The 22,875-nt window shown below is 40.0% G+C and overlaps 1 protein-coding gene across 2 annotated transcripts; it reads left to right on the forward strand.

Annotated features, from left to right (window-relative positions):
* Positions 1-199: 199 nt before the first annotated feature.
* Positions 200-22,405, forward strand: cacna1fa (calcium channel, voltage-dependent, L type, alpha 1F subunit a). 2 transcript variants are annotated; one of them, XM_044212077.1, is made up of 47 exons: positions 200-558; positions 1,502-1,691; positions 1,884-1,989; positions 4,342-4,481; positions 4,579-4,724; positions 4,819-4,971; positions 5,072-5,268; positions 5,373-5,476; positions 5,603-5,745; positions 5,844-5,912; positions 5,997-6,063; positions 6,168-6,194; positions 6,640-6,800; positions 6,949-7,174; positions 7,346-7,553; positions 7,683-7,803; positions 7,920-7,992; positions 8,160-8,223; positions 8,324-8,381; positions 8,487-8,583; positions 8,750-8,879; positions 8,984-9,043; positions 9,147-9,253; positions 9,749-9,836; positions 10,016-10,123; positions 10,696-10,748; positions 10,850-10,996; positions 11,679-11,880; positions 12,001-12,159; positions 12,256-12,366; positions 12,464-12,547; positions 13,011-13,031; positions 13,145-13,279; positions 13,388-13,453; positions 13,972-14,063; positions 14,308-14,467; positions 15,881-16,008; positions 16,108-16,204; positions 16,303-16,405; positions 16,526-16,627; positions 16,884-17,008; positions 17,622-17,968; positions 18,089-18,256; positions 18,669-19,060; positions 20,063-20,178; positions 20,286-20,615; positions 21,553-22,405. In XM_044212077.1, exons 1-47 carry the CDS (start codon positions 540-542, stop codon positions 21,757-21,759), a joined length of 6,207 nt encoding a protein of 2,068 aa, XP_044068012.1. In that variant the 5' UTR covers positions 200-539; the 3' UTR covers positions 21,760-22,405. The 2 variants fall into 2 exon arrangements, with proteins under 2 accessions (XP_044068012.1, XP_044068013.1); XM_044212078.1 differs by having other exon boundaries at positions 6,000-6,063.
* Positions 22,406-22,875: the final 470 nt, after the last annotated feature.

The following is a 22,875-nucleotide window of genomic DNA, read 5'->3' on the forward strand; positions in this document are numbered from 1 at the left end:
CTAATTTTTCTATCCTGACAATACTTCTTAATAGTCCTGTATTCTGTTTAACTTTGCAACAAAATCCCACAGAGCCACAGGGCCTCTCCTGAGTTTACCTCCACCTTCCCCTTGAAAGATTTCCGCTGTCATCCTTTTAAACGGCTCAAGTAGTTTAATCCTGACGGCTGACCACCGCGGATTTGGGGACGCCTTTATTTTAATATCCCTCACCGTTATGTGCCTGCATGGTTAAAAGCAATTGCACTTTTTATTTACACGCGTAAGAAATTACCAGAAATTAGATTTTGTAAAAATCTGATTAATTGGATTTTTAGGCTACAAAGCAGGCGGGGCAGGATGGCCCGTAGCCTCTCAGCTGCACCGGCGTGCTGCATGTGGATATGAAATGACAGGCTGCAGATGGTCCTTTTTTCACCCCTAGAAAGTTCTCTCTTTTTGGGGCCAAATTCATATCTGTGATCCATTAAGCATCGCAGATCCCCTGAGGAGTTGATGGTGGGTTTTCTGAAGTGATTTCGTGGTGCTAAACTGCGGACATGGATGGGGCAAAGAAAGGTATGGACTCCTTACAATGTCTCGGAGGTTTTGTTTGCACACATTAGAGAATAGTAAGAATATGCACATTATACCTTCAACGTCATGCATAACAAAATGGACAAGGCTCACTACTGTAAAGCTATATGCTGAATAGAAATCATAGGAAATTGCAGGTGCCGTAGGTGGAAGATTCGTATTATTTTCTGAATTAATACATCCAGATATTCAGTGAAGGTTACAAGATTGATCAAACATAGTTCATCCTGATAGTAAAGCATGTTTGCTACGATTAAAATCAAAGCATACTGTGTACCTTTTACAATAATTAGATGCACAACTGGCATCACATTCAGTATTTCCACAATAGGCAAGTCTGTTTTATCTGCCCATATTTTTGGCTACTCCTTTGTAGTTTTTACATGGATGAGATAATAAATGTTCCTGCAGGCTTATTCTCTGTGTAGGGCCTTCTCAACAGGTGTTCATGGGGCCTACATGGGGATAGTGTTCGGCTAAGTGCCACGCTGCTCCCAATAAAGAAGTAGGTCACATCTGGTCTTATAATATGAGGCCTTCAGGAGAGAATACCTGTCTGTTACTGCAGCCATGTGTCCAATCCTTCCCTATTGTGTTGGATTATAAGATGTGGGCTGATATTAGCAATGAAATATTTACATGGTGTGAGAGAGGACTGAAAGTTGTATACCAACCAGAACTGGGCACAGGGCTTTGACTGAATGACAGTAAAGGTATCCACCAATACAACAGACCCACTTCTCTATTAACAAAGAACTATCTATCCCAGATGTATCACACATTTACTTGCTCAGAATAAAATAATTCACACCATAAATCTTTCAGTGGTCATGTAATACCCATGTTTTAGATTTCACGTTCAGGATGCTTGAAAACACAGAATAACATCATTACTGAATGTTTTTTCTTGTTTTTAATTGGACAGATGCCCCTCCTGGGGGCGATGGAGGAAAATCAGACACCCTCGGGTCAACTGGCTCGGCCAGAAAAAGAGGAGGGGGGGCCAAGAAGGCGATGCAGGCGAACAAGTCCGCCCTCAGGGCCCCCCGAGCCCTCTGCTGCCTCACCCTCAGCAACCCCATCCGCATGGCAGCACTGGCCCTGGTGGAGTGGAAATATCCTTCTCTGAGTCGTTTAGGGTGCAAAGTGGTTTGTGTATGTTTATGCAAACAGTTCTGCAGATAATGTAAATGTATAATGTGTTCATGTTGGTGTGTCAGCGGGTTGAAGTTTTATTATGCTGTTGTGTGTATTTTCCTGGAAAGATGCATTCATGAGACCTATGTACCCTTAACTGCAAGCCTCAAGCCCTTTGATATTTTCATTCTACTTGCCATCTTTGCCAACTGTGTGGCCATGGGCGTTACCAAGCCGTACCCCGATGATGACTCCAACGCTACTAATCACCAACTGGTGAGTTTCCAGTGGAGAGATAAAGTACAGTAGCTTAACCTTAAACTTGTTTCTTTAACTCATTTTGAACGTTAGGAACACACAAACATGGTACGCTGAGCTTGGTATTATGGAAGATAAGTAAAGCTCAAACATAAGTAGGTGATGTGACATCTCATGGAAGAAATGAATGGCCTGATTTATTTCACCAATGTGTTCTGGCACAGGGCCTTATACCCTACAAGAATGCTGTATCTTTGTCAGTTAAATAGTGAGAACGAGACACATATATGGCCAGCTTCAAAAGGATGCTGCACCTCTAACACAGAAACTTCCAAATAAAAGTACACAACAAAATGCAACAAACAACAAAAATCATCCCAGAATACATCACAAAAACAAGGATAACATTTAAAACCTGCGTAAATATTCTTCCTACATAGAAGGGAAAGAAAAAGTACTGTAGGTGTTTCCAGTCTTAATCCAACAATGCGGCACCTTCCATTCATTCCCCTATTTGTATTATTGATGCATTCATATATACACTCATACACACTTAGCTATAGTGATACATAGCCAAATAGACACCTAGATGTAAGTGTGCATGCGCCAACGTGCATACTGCCTGTTGCCGTTGTATACTGTACATACTTATCAACCTGTAAATCCACTTTTGTACTTTACACCTATTTTAGCTTTTATAATTAATATCCACTTGTACTTAATTTATCTTAGCTGTATTATAGTGTATTATATTATGATTTGCACATCTCTTATTTCTTACTAGAAATAATTGTCTCGTTGCGGACTTATTTTATTATTATTTCTATTTCTATTCTATTAGTACTTCTATTCCTGTGTGCACTGACGTGGTAGTGAGCAGCTGTAACGAAAGAGTTTCCCCTCGGGGATCAATAAAGTATTTCTGATTCTGATCAGTCAGTGAGAGGATGTGCGAGGGAAAAAAAGTGTTTGAAAGATATTAAAGGGACCAATATGGAGAATATCGTATGAAGATTAAACTTCAAAAAGATGCCGGTGCTTTGATCATATAGAGCTTTTTTCATCAGATCACTGAAGTAGTGCTCAGTCCTTGGAAATCAAAAGTATTAAAGTTTAGGACAGCAATGTGATGCCTTTAAGGGAAATGAATGAAACAGTCAACATGAACTTTTTGTATTTTCAATAAAATCACATGAAGTGTGTCTGTTTCCGAGGCTTGACTCTCACTGAGAACATCCTGTGTGGTCAGCCTGAGTGAATTTTCCTTCCTAGGTCCTCTGAGTCATTTGAGGACACTGATAGAGATATGCATGATTCGTGTGACAAATGTTTAGGAAAAACAGTCTTAATGGTTTGTGAAAAGGAAAAAATATGCCTTTCAGTGTTTCATGGAAAGGACATTGGTCAGTAGGTGTTTTGCTGAAAGTAGCAACAATTGGTGAGAAGGTTAATAGCGTTCTGTTGGATGGTAATGGTATTAGAAGGAAAAAAGTTGTGGTGTGACCATATTTAGGTGACCTTGTGAGGGATCATGACTTACTAACCATCTGCCTCATCTCTTTCTCTCTCTCTCTCTTACACTTTCTCTTTCTGATATTTTTGTTTCTGTAAATTACAAATTAAACAGTTGTCAAACTGAAACCAAGCATGTTTTTCTTTGGCGTATTGGAAATATGAACCAGTGTGACCCAACAACAGCTTTATATATATTTACAAAAAGTCACATTGTTGTTGATGTTAGAAACAATCCTTACCTTGTTTGCAGAGAGTAAACGTGATCAAATATTTGAATTTGATTTCAGGTCATTTTAGTAAAAGAAAAGGGTAACAGGGACACAAGCCTACACTGTTAGTAGATCCCTTTATTGGATTGTACAAAGGAGGTAAGCTGACAGTTTAACTCCCCTGCAGTGACTTACAGTATCAGTTTATATCATCAATTTTTGGATCAAATTTTTGTGAATGTTACAGATTTTTCTCAATTCCAGTCATAGTACATTAAAGCACATTATGCCTGGATTATTGTGTCAGCCTGAGGTAAAAGCGTTAGTGACAGTGGTAGCAGTGATTAGAAGCATTAAGCTGAAGGGTACAGAAAAGGGATTCGGTGACCGGCTTAAGCATATGTTAGGCACTGGGTTAAGAGGTTAGAAAGCCACTGCAGTCAGCCTTTAATGATAACATGCGTGATTTAAAGAAGGAAGCATGAAAAAGTCAGTTAGTGCCACTTTATTTTACTGTGACAATAACTTGACATTTATTTCAAGACTCTTCCATATTTATTCATTTCAGACGCACTCGTTGACGCATAAAAAAAGGTCATTCCAATTTTGCCAAACATCCCTATGTTTCCTTTTCTTTTGTTCTCAGGAACAAGTTGAGTACGTCTTCCTCGTCATCTTCACCATCGAGACCTTCACTAAAATCCTTGCCTACGGCTTAGTCATGCACCCCAGCGCCTACATACGCAGCGGATGGAACTTGCTTGATTTCATTATCGTCATTGTCGGGTATTTTGGTGCTTCATGTGGTCACCATTTGCAATCTACAAATGTTCTATCACTAAAGAGAAGGAGAGTTCAACAGCTATTATGTGTGTCTGTGCAGGTTGTTCAGTGTACTAGCAGAGGCCATGACAGATCATAAGCCAGGAGAGGCCCATCATGCTGCAGGAAAACCTGGAGGCCTGGATGTCAAAGCTCTCAGAGCGTTCAGGGTGTTGCGACCGCTTCGGCTCGTATCTGGAGTGCCAAGTGCGTTTCTCATTTATTGCAGTTTGTTTTGAATGTGTTGTTACATGTGTGTTTCATCCCACACGCACCACTGAAAAGTGTGTGTTCTTGTCAGGTTTGCAAATTGTGTTGAACTCCATCATGAAAGCCATGGTCCCCCTTCTGCACATTGGTATGTTGGTTATGTTTGTCATCATCATCTACGCTATCATCGGCTTGGAGCTTTTCATCGGCAGGATGCACAAGACGTGTTACTTCACGAGCACAGGTCTCTGCTCTCTAAACTAAAAAAAGATTTTATACAGTGTCCATATTTCATGGATGTGTAAGCTGAATGCCTGTCGGCCTCCTGCTGTTCTCTGCTCTAGGTCTCATGGTGGAAGATGATCCGTCACCTTGTGCGTTTGCCGGGAGCGGGCGCTTTTGCGTCGGAAACGGGACTGAGTGCAGGGGCAAGTGGGAGGGCCCCAACGGCGGCATCACAAACTTCGACAACGTTTTCTTCGCCATGCTGACAGTTTTCCAGTGCATCACTATGGAGGGTTGGACAGATGTTCTCTACTGGGTACACAGACATGTTCCTGGATCCTCCACAGTTTTCACACTTACATTTGTTTGTTGTAATTGAAAATACTGACCTGCACTTTGTCCCCCTGTCTCTCTGCACAGATGAATGATGCCATTGGCTTTGAGATTCCATGGGTTTACTTTGTTTCTCTGGTCATCTTTGGATCCTTTTTCATTATCAATCTTGTATTGGGTGTGTTGAGCGGGTGGGTAGCTGCTGCACTGCAGGTCACAGCTTTCTGTGCATTTATTGTGTAATGAGAAACAAAATCAATCCTTTACATTTGTCTTCAATGTTTCTCTGAGTTTCTGGAGTTTGCGTATGTGCACAGAGAGTTCTCCAAGGAAAGAGAAAAGGCCGTGGCACGTGGCGAGCTGCAGAAGGCGCAGGAGAGCAAGCAGATGGAGGAGGACATGATAGGCTACATGGACTGGCTCATAGAGGCCGAGGATGTGGATGAAGAAGGAAACAAACGTTAGTTTAACACATATTCATGTTGACACACACTCAAACCAAAACATCTACATTTAGCTTTACGTTTATACATAATCTGCCTCTTTTTGACTTCAAAGGTGCTGCAATTGCAAAGAAAAAGATGATGAAGAAGTTTGGCTGGTACAAACACAGTGAGGATGGTGGAGGTATGTCTACAGTCTCTCTCAGTCTGTTATTGTGTTTATTTTACATGATTCTCTCTAACAGTCAGTATTCATTTCCGTGTTCAGCAGAGTCAGACTCGGATGATGATATAGCATACCTCGATGATGACAGTGGCTTCTGTGCTTCTCTCATGTAAGGAAACAGAGAAATAACAATATTGTTTTGATTCATCACTGACATTCAGGTGTTAATGAAGTCAATTCATGATTTGCACTTACATCTTCTTGTTTTCTCAGGGCAAAGATGATGGCCAATAGCTTCTGGTAAGATCTTCAATATTACACTGTATTTATATGATGAAGAACATGAACTTTCAGAGAGACAGTTTACTCTTCCATTTGGAGGTATATCAATACATTGTTCTACTTGCAACATTTATTGCTTTTCTTGTATCATTCATTAATTCATTAATTTTTTTAAATCACCTAAACAATGCAGCATGATGATTGATGAGCTGATATAATATCTCCTGTTATTATTACCATATAAAGTTCATATATATCACAATGCTTTTGTTTGCTGTTATATCCTACAAACCATAAATGGTTTGAGGAAAACACTGTATCATTGCAAAGGTTCAAATATTTTTCTTTTAATGTTTTGGATGAAAAAGGGCTCATTCCAAGGCACTCTTTATGGATTTAATTAGTTGTTACACCCTGTGAAAATACAAATCTAAGTCAAAAAACTATTCCCACTCTTTTTTAGTGACCAGTTGTGCCAGCTGAATCACACATTCAGGAAGAACTGCCGTGTGGCCGTCAAGACCACGAACTTCTACTGGTTGGTGCTTCTGCTGGTGTTTCTCAACACAGTGGCCAGTGCCTCCGAGCATTACGGACAGCCAAAGTGGCTCACAGAAATGCAAGGTAAGAATCCGTTCCTCCTTTTATTTTGACCTTTATGACGTTTTTCTTTTGGTCCCCACCTCAAGCAGCTGTACACTTTGACTCAGAAGGAATCACCAGAGAAAAATAAAAACATGATTCCACGTCTTCTTCTCTGTTTGTCCCTCAGAGCGAGCCAACAAGATCCTGCTGCTGCTGTTCACTCTGGAGATGTTGCTGAAGATGTACGCCTTTGGCCTGCAGATCTATTTCATGGCGCTGTTCAACCGCTTTGATTGCTTTGTGGTGTGCGGTGGCATCCTCGAGACGCTGCTTGTAGAGTTGGATGTCATCCCGCCCATCGGCATCTCTGTGCTGCGCTGCATCCGACTGCTCAGGATATTCAAGATGACTCGGTAATTGGTGCCAGAGTTTAGTGGTAAAACATCTGGAGCTTTTCAGTCGGCAGCACAAGGAAGGTTCCAGTGATATAGATCGATCTGCAGTTTTTTTTAATCATGACCTTTTCCATATTATCTTCATTTCCTGATGTGTATCTATGCTGTCTCTGAATTTGTTCTTTCCAGGCACTGGGCTGCTTTGTCTGACCTGGTCAACTCGCTGCTCAACTCCATGAAAGCTATCTGCTCCCTTCTGCTCCTGCTCTTCCTCTTCCTCATCATCTTCGCCTTGCTGGGCATGCAGTTGTTTGGAGGCAAATTCAACTTTGACGAGACTCAGATGAAGAGAAGTACTTTTGACTCTTTCCCTCAGGCCCTGCTCACTTGTTTCCAGGTGATTTACATTTCTGCAATATCTCACTGCTTGGCTATTTTATGTATTGTTGTATTAATCACAGGTCCCTCGCTCTGTCTGTCCACTGTGTCTCTCTTTTCTGTCCTGTTTGATGGTTTTTATTTGCAGATCCTCACTGGAGAGGACTGGAACGCTGTGATGTACGACGGCATTATGGCATATGGAGGGCCGATCTTCCCCAACATGGTGGTGTGCATTTACTTTGTCATCCTCTTTGTCTGTGGTAACTGTATCCTTTTCCAGTGTTTGTGAGCTCACTGTCTGATTCCTATCGCAGTCTGAGCATCAACTTATTTGTATTTAATACCAAATGGAACAAGTTTGACTCCTTAATTTTGTGATCAGACATTCTGCTCAATGTCTTCTTGGCTATCGCTGTGGACAACTTGGCAGGAGGCGGCGGAAAGAAGAAAGTCGAGTAAGTTTGAGAAAAGAAAAGATGATAGTGAGCAGTGGACACATTTATAGGTGACTCATCCTTTTATTTCCTGCTGCACTTACACTGATCAGTATATTAAGCACAGACAAAAACGTTGTTTTCAGACAATCCTGCCGTAGCTTCATTGCACTTGTTTGTTTTTTCAGAGAGAAAAAGGAAGAGGAAGAAGAGTGGGATGAGGACGAAGAGAAAGAGGATGAAGATGCAGGGGTGGGTAGAGAATGTTTTCATCTTTTTCCTGCACCACATTGGACATTTTTAAAAAGTGAAATGCCAAACAACAACAGCTGATCTTTTGTCTCGTGTGTAGAATGATGAGGACGACTGGCAGGAAAACGAGGAGCTGAGGGCCATTGAGGGACTGGAGGGTGAGTGTGATGGACGTCACGTCCTGCAGGAGAAACAGGAGACTTGCTGATTTAGATGTAAACTGTCTCTTATACCTTTCTTGTATGCTCTTTATTTTACTGTAGGAGTTGCTCCATTAAAGCCTGAGTTCTCAGGGCCCAAAGAGAAGATTGTACCAATCCCTGATGGAAGCTCCTTCTTCATTCTTGGAAAGAAAAACTGGTAATCTGAAATCATACATGTGTCAAATTAACCTAATTCTACTATACTCCCATAATCTTACTCTTTAACTCCCCACTGATTTAACAATACGTTGTGTTATATGTCTTAACACCAAGACAATGCTAAAATAATCTACTTTTCTTTATAATTTCCTTTCCATTCTCAGTTTGCGAGTTGCCTGCCACAACCTCATCCATCACCCCTACTTCACCAACTTCATTCTCATCTTCATCATCCTCAGTAGTATTTCCCTGGCTGCTGAGGATCCAATCAAATCCCATTCATTCAGGAACATAGTAAGACCGACCACATCAGAGCCTCACAGGCCACGTCCATCTGCTCATCATTACCTGCACAATAAACAAGATTGAATACTGATACTAATTTCTCTCATCCTCAGGTGCTCGGTTATGCCGATTATGTTTTCACTTCAGTTTTCACAGTGGAGATCGTACTAAAGGTAACAGCTGCGGGGGCTGAAATTGAAAAAATTGCCATAATTTCTTCAACATTAGATGGAATAGGTTTTAACTTTGTTTCTTCACTTCTTCGCTCATATCTAGATGACAGTCTACGGAGCTTTTCTGCACACTGGCTCCTTCTGTAGAAATGCTTTCAACCTTCTGGACCTGCTGGTTGTCAGTGTGTCGCTCACGTCTTTCTTTTTACAGTGAGTAGATACCTGTCTAACGCAAGCTGCACACTGTTCTCTTTTGTCAGAAAAATTCATAGGAGTCACTGTTGTGTATCTGTAATGTGTAGAAGCAGTGATGTCTCATTAAATTGTCAAGGGTAACACTCTGGGACAGTACATATTCTCACGCATGTCTATATGCAACTCACCAGGAAGCAACTTGAGATATGAGCAACTTAGCATCCTTACTGTTAACCTTGTTTATATTTTTGGCATTATGTATATTTAGAATTTTGGATTTATGTTTATTGGTATTTCTATACTTTATTGATATTTTATATTTGCACTCTTTCCTACATTGTACTGCAACTGCTGCACAACAATTTCCCTCGTGATAAATAAAGTTCTATCTTATCTAGTATTGAGTCAAAAGGAATGATTTCATTTTCCCAATGTAGTTTTATACTTTATACTCTACATTTCCCAGCCCAGTCTGCCATATTTTTTAATCCTTTGCATTGTTGCTCTCAGTTCGAGTGCGATCTCTGTGGTCAAGATTCTCCGAGTGCTGCGAGTGCTCAGGCCCCTTCGAGCCATTAACAGAGCCAAGGGACTAAAGGTAAACAGTTAACTTTTACTTATCTTTCTTTTTTGTTTTATTCAAATGATATATTAAGTAAGTTTTAATAAGTATTTTTCTGGTCAGTCAGTATATATTTGATATAAATTTTGTATATAAAGTATATTTTGTTGCTATTTAAATCAGACACATGTCCTTTGTTGTTCTTATGTTCACAGAATGTGGTGCAGTGTGTGTTTGTGGCGATTCGCACCATCGGCAACATCTTGATTGTCACAACACTCCTTCAGTTCATGTTTGCCTGTATTGGAGTGCAGCTCTTCAAGGTACATGTTAATGCTGTCAGCCTTTTGATTTCTACACTCAGTGTCAACTTTATTAGGTACACCTGTACAGTCTAATGCAATCAAATACAACTGTTCTGCTATAAAGTTTGCTTTTATGATGCCTATAATGTTCATGTGTTAATTAAATTATATGTTTTAGCACTAAGGTTATAGTTAGTCATGGTGTTGTACTGGACTGCATTATATTGAGAGTTGTTTCCAATATTCTGCCCCCCTAATGTATGTAAATGGAAAGGACAAAAAATTAGAAACATCTCTCATTATAATGTAGTCCAGTACAACACCACTTTTAACTATGACCTCAATAATAAACATATAACTGAATTTACACATTTCCAACAATGTCACCAAAAACTGAACATTATGAGCATTGTAAAGATAGATGTCATGGCAGAGCTATTAAATTGGATGGCATTAGATTGTACCAGTGTACCTAATAAAGTGGCCACTGAGTGTATGTCCTTGTATTTTTCTCTTACTCACAAGAGTTAAAAGGAAAGTGGCCAGTGAGTGTTTTTAATGGTATAACCTTTCTGTGTTTAATATTACAGGGCAGATTCTACAGCTGCACAGATGAAGCCAAACACACTCCTGTGGAGTGCAAGTCAGTTTTCTTGTCTTCATTTCTCTACATAATATACAGCACTTCACAGTCTCCTAACCTGTTGCCACTGTCATAAAATGTGTGTACATGTTTAATTTTAGGGGAACGTTTGTGGTCTATAAAGACGGGGATATGAACCACCCCATGGTGAAAGAGAGGATTTGGGAAAACAGTGATTTCAACTTTGACAATGTGCTGATGGGCATGCTGGCTTTATTCACTGTGTCAACATTTGAAGGCTGGCCACAGTGAGTAGTAACTTTACATTGTTTTTAATGCAAAGGAATTTTTTATTGTCAACAAATCCCATTAAAAGAAAAAAAACAAGAATGTGTTATTCCGTCTCTCAATGCTTTCCAACTTCCCTGCCATGTGGGCTGTTCTTACTGAAGATGTAAATCTTTAAAAATTGGTCCCAAATATATAGTTTCAGTTTTAAAATGACTCTGCAATTCCCTAAAACAGATGGGCACTGTAGGTTTTACAAAACATTACTAAAACAGGAGTTAACAGTACATTTGTAGGGGACTATTTTCTGCTGCGGATTAATACATATTTGGTGCTCTAGTGAGTATTTGCAGCAGCAGGACGATGTATGTGGGATTGACTCAAAATAAACTTAAGTGCCCATGTTGATGGTAATGAAGGAACATGTCACCCAGTGCAACAGTGCAGCTCATCGATGTGTAATAGTTTTTGGACAACAATGGAGCTCTATGGCAGAGAGGAATAAGATAGATCAGGTTTTGGCTACACAGACAATTCTTATTAGTAGGATCAATTCATTGTTGGTTTTGGTCTTTTCAGGGGATTTGTTGACAATAAGAAAAAAATAGAATATCGCCAGCCTTATCTTTTAAGCTTTACATTCTTTAAATCAATGTTTGACCATTAAATGTGTCCTCACTGTTGTGATTTTTTTGTATAAAGGCTCCTTTACCGGGCTGTGGATGCCAATGCCATAAACCGAGGGCCCATTTACAACTACCGAGTAGAAATCTCCATCTTTTTCATCATCTACATCATCATCATTGCCTTCTTCATGATGAACATATTTGTGGGTTTTGTCATCATCACATTTCGAGAGCAAGGAGAGGCTGAATTCAAAAACTGTGAACTCAACAAAAATCAAGTTAGTTATTTTCCAAAACTTTATTATATAATTTCAGTTAAACAATTATTTATGTGTAATACATTTGTTTAATTTTTCAAAGTGAATAATGTTCGCTCTCTTCTCTTTTCCCCGGTCCAGCGCCAGTGTGTGTACTACGCACTGAAAGCTCAGCCTATAAAGATTTACATTCCTAAAAACCCGTCACAGCTCAAATTCTGGAAGATCATCAACTCCAGCCAGTTTGAATACATCATGTTTGTGCTGATTCTGGGAAACACCCTCACGCTGGCTATTCAGGTATCATTTCACACAACTCTGCCGTGAAATACAGAAATATCAACCTGTTTCAGTGTTGTGATGTGAAGTTTTGTGTTGTTGTTGCTTCTCTCCCAGCATTATGAGCAGTCTAAACTGTTCACCTCCATCATGGACATCCTTAACATGATCTTCACTGTGGTTTTCACTATAGAGATGATTATCAAGTTACTGGCTCTGCGGGCTCATGTGAGGTTTCACTCTTTCACCTTTGAAAATAACATTCACGATGACTGTCAGCACCGTCTGTTTGTGACTCTCACTTTGCTTATTCTTTCCTTTGCAGCATTATTTCATCGATCCATGGAATTCATTTGACGCTTTGATTGTTGTGGGGAGTGTGTTGGATATTGCAGTTTCGGAGTTTAGCGTAAGTTTGTTCACACTTCTATTTCCATTGGCTGACAAAAGAAAAAGACAGCATGTTTATTGTACCGACACATTTCAAAAGCTCATGTGTGTGTCACAGTGTTTCCTCTCACTGTTTCGCTACTGCTGTGAAAATAAATGTGAAATTATCAACCTTTTTTTTTAAATCAAATGAAACAAATGCTACACACTATACAGTATCATTGGTACATGGTGTATTAAAGGCTTGATAAGAGCCTGTAGCTGAAATGTGACTTTTTTTATTTAAAAAAAGTATTCCTAGCAGTGTGGAGACAACTTTAAAACAATATTACAGGAAAATTTAAGTGTACTATGAAAAATCCAAATAATCATTTATTGACAGATGTTTTACTAACCATTTGTATCTGATCCTGATGGCTTTAATCTCTTTGCTCTTACCTTGCATATCTGCCTGTTGTTGATTGCCTGAAATATTGATCCAGGGAGGAGGCGGCCATGGTGAGGTGAGAGCTGAAACTAACCACTGCAACTCCTAATCTGTTTCTGGATTTATACTTCACGATACTACACGTGTGAGCACTGTAACACATATATTTAATTACCTGTTTTTGACTAGGGTGGTGGTAAAGGAGAGAGTGGAAAAGTGTCCATCACATTCTTCCGTTTATTCCGAGTCTTGAGGTTGGTTAAACTGCTCAGCAAAGGAGAAGGCATTCGAACCCTCCTCTGGACTTTTGTCAAGTCCCTTCAGGTTAGTGCAGTGCAGAGCGACAAATTCGCATAACGCAAAAAGTTGACTTCAGTATGTTGTCATGACACTCCTTTCTTGTAACTGAGCTCTTGACTTTATTCTGCTCAGGCCCTGCCTTATGTTGGTCTGCTCATCGCGATGATCTTTTTCATCTATGCTGTGATTGGCATGCAGGTGAGTCTCTCTTATCAATCAAGGCTTTTAAATGGTTTCATTTTCACCAGCTAAAATTAGTCAATTAACTAATTCATGATAAACAAAACTGTATAAACCATACAAAACAGTCTGCCCCACTTCATTAGTGGGACCCCCACTGACCTGGACCCGTCTAATAAAGTCTGATTAACTAACAGAAATCTTTACTGCACATATTCATTATGTTCGTTATATGTGAACATTTGCACATTCCTTGGTCAATTTTTTGCACATTCCATCCTCTTCATTTTTAAAAACTGTACAACTATTTTAATTTTAAAACAGATATATTTTGCACATTTTTTTATTGTAAAGTTCTAGTTTATATTTAAGATTCTTGACTTGCAGAACTTGTTTCGTTTTATTTCCTCTTACTATGTTTATTGTGACTGTTATTCACCAAAATACCAAGGCAAATTCCTTTTATGTTTGTATGTGAAACCTAGATGGCAATAAACCTGATTCTGATTCTTAATCAACCACTGTTCTCCTTTCAGACATTTGGGAAAGTGGCCATTGATGACGACACACATATCAACAGAAACTGCAACTTCCAGACTTTCTTCATGGCTGTACTGGTGCTCTTCAGGTGAGCCAGTTTAGCCAGAAAGAGACAGATGCTAAGTGTGTTTTAAGTAAGCTAAGTTTTTATAAAAGCTCAAATATTACCTGCATTTCTGCTGTTTGCCTCAACACAATATTTCATCTTTCCTCCATTAATTGGAGGAAAAACCAAATAATTTCACTCTCCTCCTTTAAAAAAAGATTTAAAAGATCTTAGTGTGTAAGTAAAGGTCACATGAAAATGCTTCCCTCTCTCTGTCTCCTTGTAGGTGTGCCACTGGAGAGCAGTGGCAGGAGATCATGTTGGCAGCTCTGCCCGGTAGACGCTGTGACCCAGAATCTGACACTGAGCCTGGTGAAGAGTTCACCTGCGGTAGCAACTTGTCCTACATCTACTTCATCAGCTTCTTCATGCTCTGTGCTTATCTAGTGAGTGAAGCTGAGGAGGATTAGGGATCCTTTCTATCTGTTTTGTTTTAATCGCTCAGTCCTCAGTTCATTTGTAGTAAAACACTTTCCCTCCTTTGATATAACTTAATACAGCCTCCTGACTCCAAATTAAATCTCGGTATAATTAATTCAGACTTGTGTTTTACAGGCTGTCAGGTCAAGTGGGATCAAAGTCAGATGAAAGTAGAAAGTATAGAATTACAGCAACTGAGTAGAAGCTGTTTTAAAAAAACCAACCCTATCGTCTCCAACTCACACATCCATGGATTTTCTTAATCCAGACAGCAAATCACAAAATTATGATTTAAAAGGGTGCAAATATTTTGGTAACATTTCTTTGACCTCAGTGCTATTTTAAGACATTAAACAAGTTAAATAAGGGGCCTTTAAATCTGGAGAATATGCGAAAGCAGAACAGGGTCTAACCTGAAGTAAATAAAAAATGAAAGTGGAAGCTCATAATCTTTTTAGCTGTTGCAGACCTGTAGTGAAGATGGGAATTCAGCAAAATACAGTATTGCCTGTTACAGATTACCTGCTTAAAATCATCATCAATGCCATCTAATACTAGAGTATTAGATTAGTTGCTAGAGTGTAATTCTATAAGTTCCCACTCAAGTGTCATCGCAACACCTAAATTTAAAATGTATTCCTTAATCGAAAAGCCAAGTTCTAACACTTCTCCCCCTACAACTAGACATTATACATTTAACGCACTCCATGTATTTTAAAATGTCAATTTGAGACCATCATTGACCTTAATCTCCTCCGTCTCAGCTTCAGAGAAGCTTCAGAGAAGCTAGATGAAGCTAGATTTACAACCAGGTTCTTCATGTGTATCTTGCATTCCTTCTATGGTTTCTTCTCTTGGGGACAGCTGACATCCATCAGCCTGTGTGTGGTCTTCGACCTTTAGCAGAGACCCGCTGGGACCCTCCTGGCCGCTGAAATAGACCCGGCTCCTTTTTGTCCTGCTGGGTCATTGCGAAATTCACAGAACTGGATGGACTGACATGCATATATATCATTATGAAAGACCAGTCTGATAATCACAAGCATTTAGAAGCAAACAACTACACAGTAATGAAAAATGTTGTCTTGTCCATTTCCAACCAGAGTAATGTATTCTGACTATTTTTAGTCACTCATATTAATTTTCCTTTAAACACACTGAGTGCATGAATTTCAGTTGATACAGTATTTTATTCACAGATGTTTTTTAAGGGTATGTTATACATACATCAACCATTACTGGCCATTAGTTTAAGTAAATTGAAAGGGTCTTTGTGTGTAAACTTTCTCAATCAAACTTTTTAATGATTACATGTAAATCAGTTATCAAATGTGTTTTTATAATGTAGTTGTTGTGTTTCTGTCCTTTTCTCTATCAAGATTATCAACTTGTTCATTGCTGTCATCATGGACAACTTTGAATACCTGACACGAGACTGGACTGTGCTCGGTACACACCACCTGGACGAGTTTAAGAGAGTTTGGTCCGACTACGATCCAGAGGCCACGTAAGACTCATTTCTCTTTAACCCTCTTGTTTCTTCCCTCTAACTGTTTCCAGAATATTCTTATCTGTCATTAAATATCTTTTCTTCTGCCTCTTGCAGCGGTCGTATAAAGCACATCGATGTTGTCACTATGCTGCGTAGGATTCAACCACCTCTTGGTTTTGGAAAACTATGTCCTCATCGTGTTGCTTGCAAGGTAAGTCAGCACAAATTCAGTGCTGCACACTTGATGCTACAGTAGGAACATGAACAGATAGATCTCACTCATTCTGCCTCATCCTCTTGTCCTCTTAGAGACTGGTTGCTATGAACGTCCCACTGCACACAGATGGGACGGTCACCTTCAATGCTACTCTGTTTGCTCTTGTGCGAACCTCACTCAAGATCAAGACTGAAGGTTAGATCACATACACATACACAGACAGAAACTTGTGCATGCTCATTGTACTTGTATGAGTTGTTAGTGTTTTTAGGGTGCTCTTTCCCTTAAAGGATTTGTTGCTTTTGTCCCCGTCAGGCCCAATCGACCAACAGAATGAAGAGCTGAAGCTGATCATTAAGAAGCTCTGGAAGCGCACCAAGCCCAAGCTCATTGATGAAGTCATTCCTCCCCCTAGAGGTACACCAGAAATTTACATAGCTGCCAGCCTTGATGAAAAGATTGTGAAAGCAGAAATCACTACAGATATTAAATTCAACTTTTGCAATTAGAGACTCGTGAAAGTAACATTCCTGCTTTGGAAAATAATCTGCTTTCAAAAATATACTGTTTGCCTCAATACAAGAAACATTTAAGACATATATAAATCTCATCATCCATCAATTCAACTTGGCCCCCCACATTTTCATTACTAACGTTTTTGTTTCCTTCTTAGGGGATGAGGTGACTTGTGGGAAGTTTTACGCCAGCTTCTTGATTCAGGACTACTTTAAAAAGTTCCGCAAGAGAAAGGAGAGGGAGAGGAAATCTAAAAAGAAGGACAAGGCGGCTTTTCTGCAGGTGACTTAAATTGTGCTTTTCATTTTAAAGATTCCCTTCCAGACATGTTTTTCGACATATAAAAGTACTCAGTTTTGAATTTGTCTCTAATATTTGTCTCTAAAATCTACCCTTCTCCCCCATTGACAAATCCAGATTCTATGAATATGCAAATGTTTTTTTTGTTTTTTTCAAAATTGTAACTAGAGACAAGATGTCTCCTACTTCCCTAAAAAGTCCATTCTCAGTGTGTATGTGTGCTGGAGGTTTCAAGTTTCCACATCACACTTTTGTAAGTTATACGTTGGACCAGGATTGGCTTCCACATTAGTTGTGATGTCACAAAATCCTGCTCGTACACACACGTCTTAAACACAGATATAAGGTGAGCACAGTAAAACTTTCACCTTCAGCGGATGAATGTGAAAACAGCCTTCTAGAGTCAAACTCTACAGATACATCATTCTGCATAGAGAAGATCAAACATCCAAATTAAGTAACAATAAGCAAAATACATTTCTGAGAGAAGGGGGACTTTAACTTTGTTGTTGCTTTATGGATATTTGCTCATACACTCATTATTAACAGTGCATAATGTATGTTAATGTTTATAAATATATTTGTGTGTTCTTAGCAAGGGCTGCGGACGCTGCAGGACTTGGCTCCAGAGATGCGTCTGGCGATGGCCTGTGACCTGGAAGAAGAGGAGGGTGCGGATGGAGAGATGACAGGTGAAGAGATATTTGACAGTGAGCCCGGAACCTCGGCGACCACCACGCCCGCCAGCACACCATTGCCGCGAATAGACACGCTAGTGGAGCAGACAACTGTGATCATGGAACCTGAGTCCAAGACAGCCGACTGGGGCGTGATCACAGAGCAGGTGAAGGGCCTGCAGGAGCACCAGAGACCAGGATCAGAGCTGGCAGGCGTCAGCATTGTAACAGAACAGCCTGTGAGGTCCGAACCCCTGCCCATCAGGTGTGTTTCTCTCATTTTACATAAAGCTGTGCATTATATCTAAATTCACACATTGGTACTGTAAATGTTTAGAAAGACATAATGAGTTGTTTCCTAAACTGCCTGTTCTCTCCTGTACAGGGTGGACTCCATCAGCCAGTTGCCTCCCCCTCCTCCTCCTCCTCCCCCAGAGATAGAAGGTGGAGGAGAGGTTGCTGTTGAAGAACCAGTTGTGGCGGCTACAACTGGAGTAGCTGAGCAGGTTTATAGCAGTGAAGGGGATGCTGCACAGCTAGCATCAGTAGACAGGTAAGAAGCAATCGAGAGAGTGAGGAGAGAGCTACAGTATATATGTAATAAAGGAATAGTTTGAATACACTTCTTTGCTCTCTTGCTAAGAGTTAGATGTGAAGATCGATACCACTCTTATGTCTGTCCATTACATATGAAGCTGGGGTGGAATTAGTGATCTTTAGAGGTGCTGGTAGGTGGAAGTTTTCACCTTTGAACAGAGCCAGGCTAGATGGTTCCCCCTTTTTCCAGTCTTTATGCTAAGCTAAGCATTTCCTGGCTCCAGCTTCATATTTAACGGACAAACATGGTATCAGTGGTATCGATCTTCTCATCTAACTCTCGGCAGGAAAGCAAATAAGCATGTTTCCCAAAATGTTGAACTATTCCTTTAAAAATCATGCTCAAACTCTTGGTATGGATCTTATAGGTACGTGTATCCAGAAGCTGTTTCTTCTGTACCGACTGAGACAGGCTACAATGGACAGAGCCTGGAGAGAGCTAGCAGCATTGGGGAGATACCCTATGATACTCATGATGCCAATGGCTTTGTTAGTAACGGTTATGATGGCACCAACATGAATGGAGGGAGTGTTGCTACAAGCCCCACACCCTTTAGCACAAATGAATATAATGGGAATGGATACACAGGCTACGATGAAAACGGCAGTATCATCAGTGCCAATGGTAATGGAAGTATAATAAGCGGCTTCAACGGAAATGGCAGCACTGTCAGTGGTTACAATGGGAATGGCTACAATGGAAATGAGAATGGCAGCGCACAGTTTGTCAGGAGACGGCTACTTCCTTCCATACCGAAAGGTGAGAAACATAAGTACATTCTCTTTTTCTTTTATGTTTTTTTTCTCCATCTCGATTACCCATGCATGTACAGTGTGCAATGTACAGAGTTACATTATTTAATAACTAACATGCCATTAGAGCTGCAAGTGTTGATCGACAGAAAATTCACCTGCAACTATTTTGATTGTCAATTAATTGTCATAAGTCATTTGTGAAGCCAAAATATCAAACATTTTATGGTTCCAAGTTCTCAAATATGAGGATTTGCGGTTTTTCCTTGTCTCACATTATAGTAAATTTAATGTCTTTGGGTTTTGGACTGCTGTTCAAACAAAACGAAACATATAATATTGGTTATGTCACCTTGGACTATAGGAAATTGTGATGGCCATTTTTCACTGTTTTATGATGTTTTATAGTCCAATCAATTCATCAATTAATAATGATAATGAAGATAATCATTAGTTGCAGCCCTACAAGCCATTATCTAATCTGATATGCATTACAGAGCTTCTCCAATAATAGCTAATAGGCTATTCTATCCCAGAATGCATTTACAGTTAAAGTGTTTTTTTTAATAATCTAAAACCATAAGTCTGCTACAAGATTAATCAAAAGGATGTTCACTAAGAACAACTGGCTATTTTGGCTGGTAACTATGCTGTGGAATAATGACAAATGATATACGCATGGGATTGTAGTCATAGACTTTCACTACTAATCCTCTAAGCTGGATTACCAACCAGGTAAAGCCACAACTGCCCAGACTTTCATTGTGTCAGTTGGTTTGTGGTAGTTTGATTAACTGCTAATTTGTTTGTGGATTTGCACCATTAAAGCAGAGTATCTACTGAAATGGTGAGGGCCTTAAAGAGCAACTTCACACCCCCATTTTATCTTGAACACACCCCCTTCACATACCCAAACAATGCATGCAAACGCTAATGCTAAATCTCTCCACACGGGATTACAGCATACATCCTGGCCAGTTTCCTAACACTTCCCCGCTTATTGTTTCAGGTCGTACGCCTGCCTTTAACTTCCGTTGTCTGAGGCCACAGAGCAGTGTGGATGACCAGCTCCCCATCCCAGGGAACTACCGTGGGAGCACATCCCCATCAAGACCCCCGCTACAGGTAAAACAATGGCACACACACACACTCTCAAAATGTTAGTGTTCGTACACCGAGTGTGTCTCATCTTGTTTCACTGGTCTTCTCCTGCTTTCGCTCACTTGTGTCAGACCCAGCACAGCCTTGACTCCCGGCCCAGCAGCGTGTCCTCGATGTCATCTGCCTCCTGGGTGAACACAACAGCAACTGGCACCACTCCTGTTTCAGGAATAATGCCCACCTCAGGACGTAGGGGCAAGCTCATCTACACCCCTATGATCCTGGTGGACGAAGCCACCGGCACCAGCCAACCACTGTGGAGCGACGGCTCTGCCAGCCTCCCAGCAGGAAGCAGTCCTGGCTGGTACCCCGGCCAGACCAGGACCTTCACCAGCATGAGGATGCCACCGGTCAACCAGGGCTTCGTAGACAGAGGCAGTGCAGACAGTCTGGTTGAGTCGGTGAGTAATAATGCAGTGGGTGATTTTTGTGAATAAGAAACCTATAGCAACCACCAGCATGTACAACTTTTAAGCATATACACTATTTTGAATTACTTGGAGCCCTCTGGCAGTTTGGTTTAGTGGGTGTTTTTTTTTTAACTAAAACCAATATTTCCCCTCCTATAGGATAGGATAGGTTCACAATTTTTCAAGTCTATCTTAAAACAAGTCAACAGAGGAAATTTCGAACTAAAAACCTGTAATTTTGAAAGATACTCACTTGATTTGACTAACTCAGACTGCTGAAGCCTCATATTAGCTACAGAAAATCTGTGGAATAGATTTTTGCACAGAACAACAGACTGTGGATTTTATCCCCCATCACTTTCATTGGAAGTGCGTTAGGAAGACATCTCTTATTAGCCAGTATGAACAGGAGGAACGATAACAGCAAGCTGTTTCAGTGCTCATATGAGCTACCTGACTATAGTTTTAAGACAGATTTGTGAACCTATCCTTTAATATACCAGGATATGCATCCTCTGATATATGCTGTAAATACTTCACATAGTAATAGAAATTAATAGAAAGAAAAAACAATTCCACAATCGGCCAAATATCAGCAGTAAAAAGTAGATGCTGATATTGGCTGATACTATTATATATTGGTGCACCACTGAGAGAAATTCTTCTTAGAGTAATGTTTAATACTTTCTGTAAATTCAAGTCCATTCTTTGCTACTTTACTGTTTACATTATGATAAAAAAAATAAAGTTGCCACTCACTGATGACCAGAGGGCAGAGAGAGTGACTCTTTCAGCCAATAAAATCCTCTGTGCATTGGACATAATGATAATCAGATAGACGTGCATGTTACGTTTGCCGATTGCTAGAAACATAATCCCTGTCTCACATCATTGTTCCACTGCTTTTTTTCTGTCTTGCTAATGTCAGATCTTGATCTCCGAGGGTCTCGGCGTCTACGCCAGGGACCCGAAGTTCGTTAGCTTTGCCAAGCGGGAGATTGCTGAAGCCTGTCGCATGAGCCTGGACGAGATGGAGAGCGCTGCTGCTGACCTCATAGCTCGCGGAGCCAGTCAGTCGATTTCTCGCTTTGAGGATGAACTGGCCGATGAAATGAACTGTGTGATTTCTTACTGAGATAAGCAAAACTGAAATAACTGTGTGAGAAAGTAATCTTTTATGTGATGTGTGTTTATATCTGCTGTGAAGAAAAAAGAAAGTGGACTGGACAGCACATGTGTAAGAATGATGTGATACAAATGGGATATCAAGTTTGTCTATTTTGTTGTCCCAGGGTAAAATGTTGTGTTGGGTAAGATATGTTTTTATTTATGAATGCCAAAACACACACACACACAATCATACACACACTGATTTTAAGAGCACATGTCAGTATGTGGCAGGACTCAACAATGTATGAACACTATGACTGCAGTGGTTTGCAGGAGAGCCTTCTGCATGTGACAGAAAACAGTGGCTGTTATTATGACAAAGGACCATTTTTTGCATTGTGTTCTCATTTTGTACCGCACTTTATACACCTGTATAAATTGTAAAATTAGAATATGTTAAACTATTAGATCAATAAAACATTTATACTTTGTTACACAAATAATGAGATCCAGTTGAAACCATTGACTTGTGAGTGCCCAACGGCATTTGTTATTTTAGAGAAATATTTAAATATACTGAATATTGAATATGCTCTAAAACGTGCAAACTCTTAGCAAAGTTTTGTTTTGGGATTTTTGTGACTATAAATAAAGCATTATGTTTTCTCAAATGTATGTTTTTTCTCTCTTTTTTTAAATAGTTGTTATTCTTGTGCAGTAATAACACACCATTCCAAACTGTGTACTTTAGCTGAAAGGTCCTTTTGGTTTTTTCACAGCAGTGCTATAATAGTAATGTTGAAACCCGTAGCAAAATACAAAAGCGTGACTTATATAATCAGTCATTAATGGGCAGGCAGATGGGAAAACATCTGGGTTTCATGTCCCCTTTTTAGAGAAAAAAAGAATCATGCAAAACAGTAACCCATAGTTGTCTGTTATGCACTGCAAAATTACACACATATATTCATCCTTTAAAGTCTTCCTGAGTTTTAGGTCAGTTTCAGGTGAAGGCAGGGTAATCAGCAGAAACTCAGGAAGACTCCTTCCTGAGGGCAGGGCTTAAGCAACACAGAGTAGCTTAAATTTCTGAGTTCTCAGACCATTTTTCACAATTGAGAATGACTTCCGGATGGGAGCC

This window comes from Siniperca chuatsi, linkage group LG10 (assembly GCF_020085105.1).
Source record: "Siniperca chuatsi isolate FFG_IHB_CAS linkage group LG10, ASM2008510v1, whole genome shotgun sequence".
Lineage (NCBI taxonomy): Eukaryota > Metazoa > Chordata > Actinopteri > Centrarchiformes > Sinipercidae > Siniperca > Siniperca chuatsi.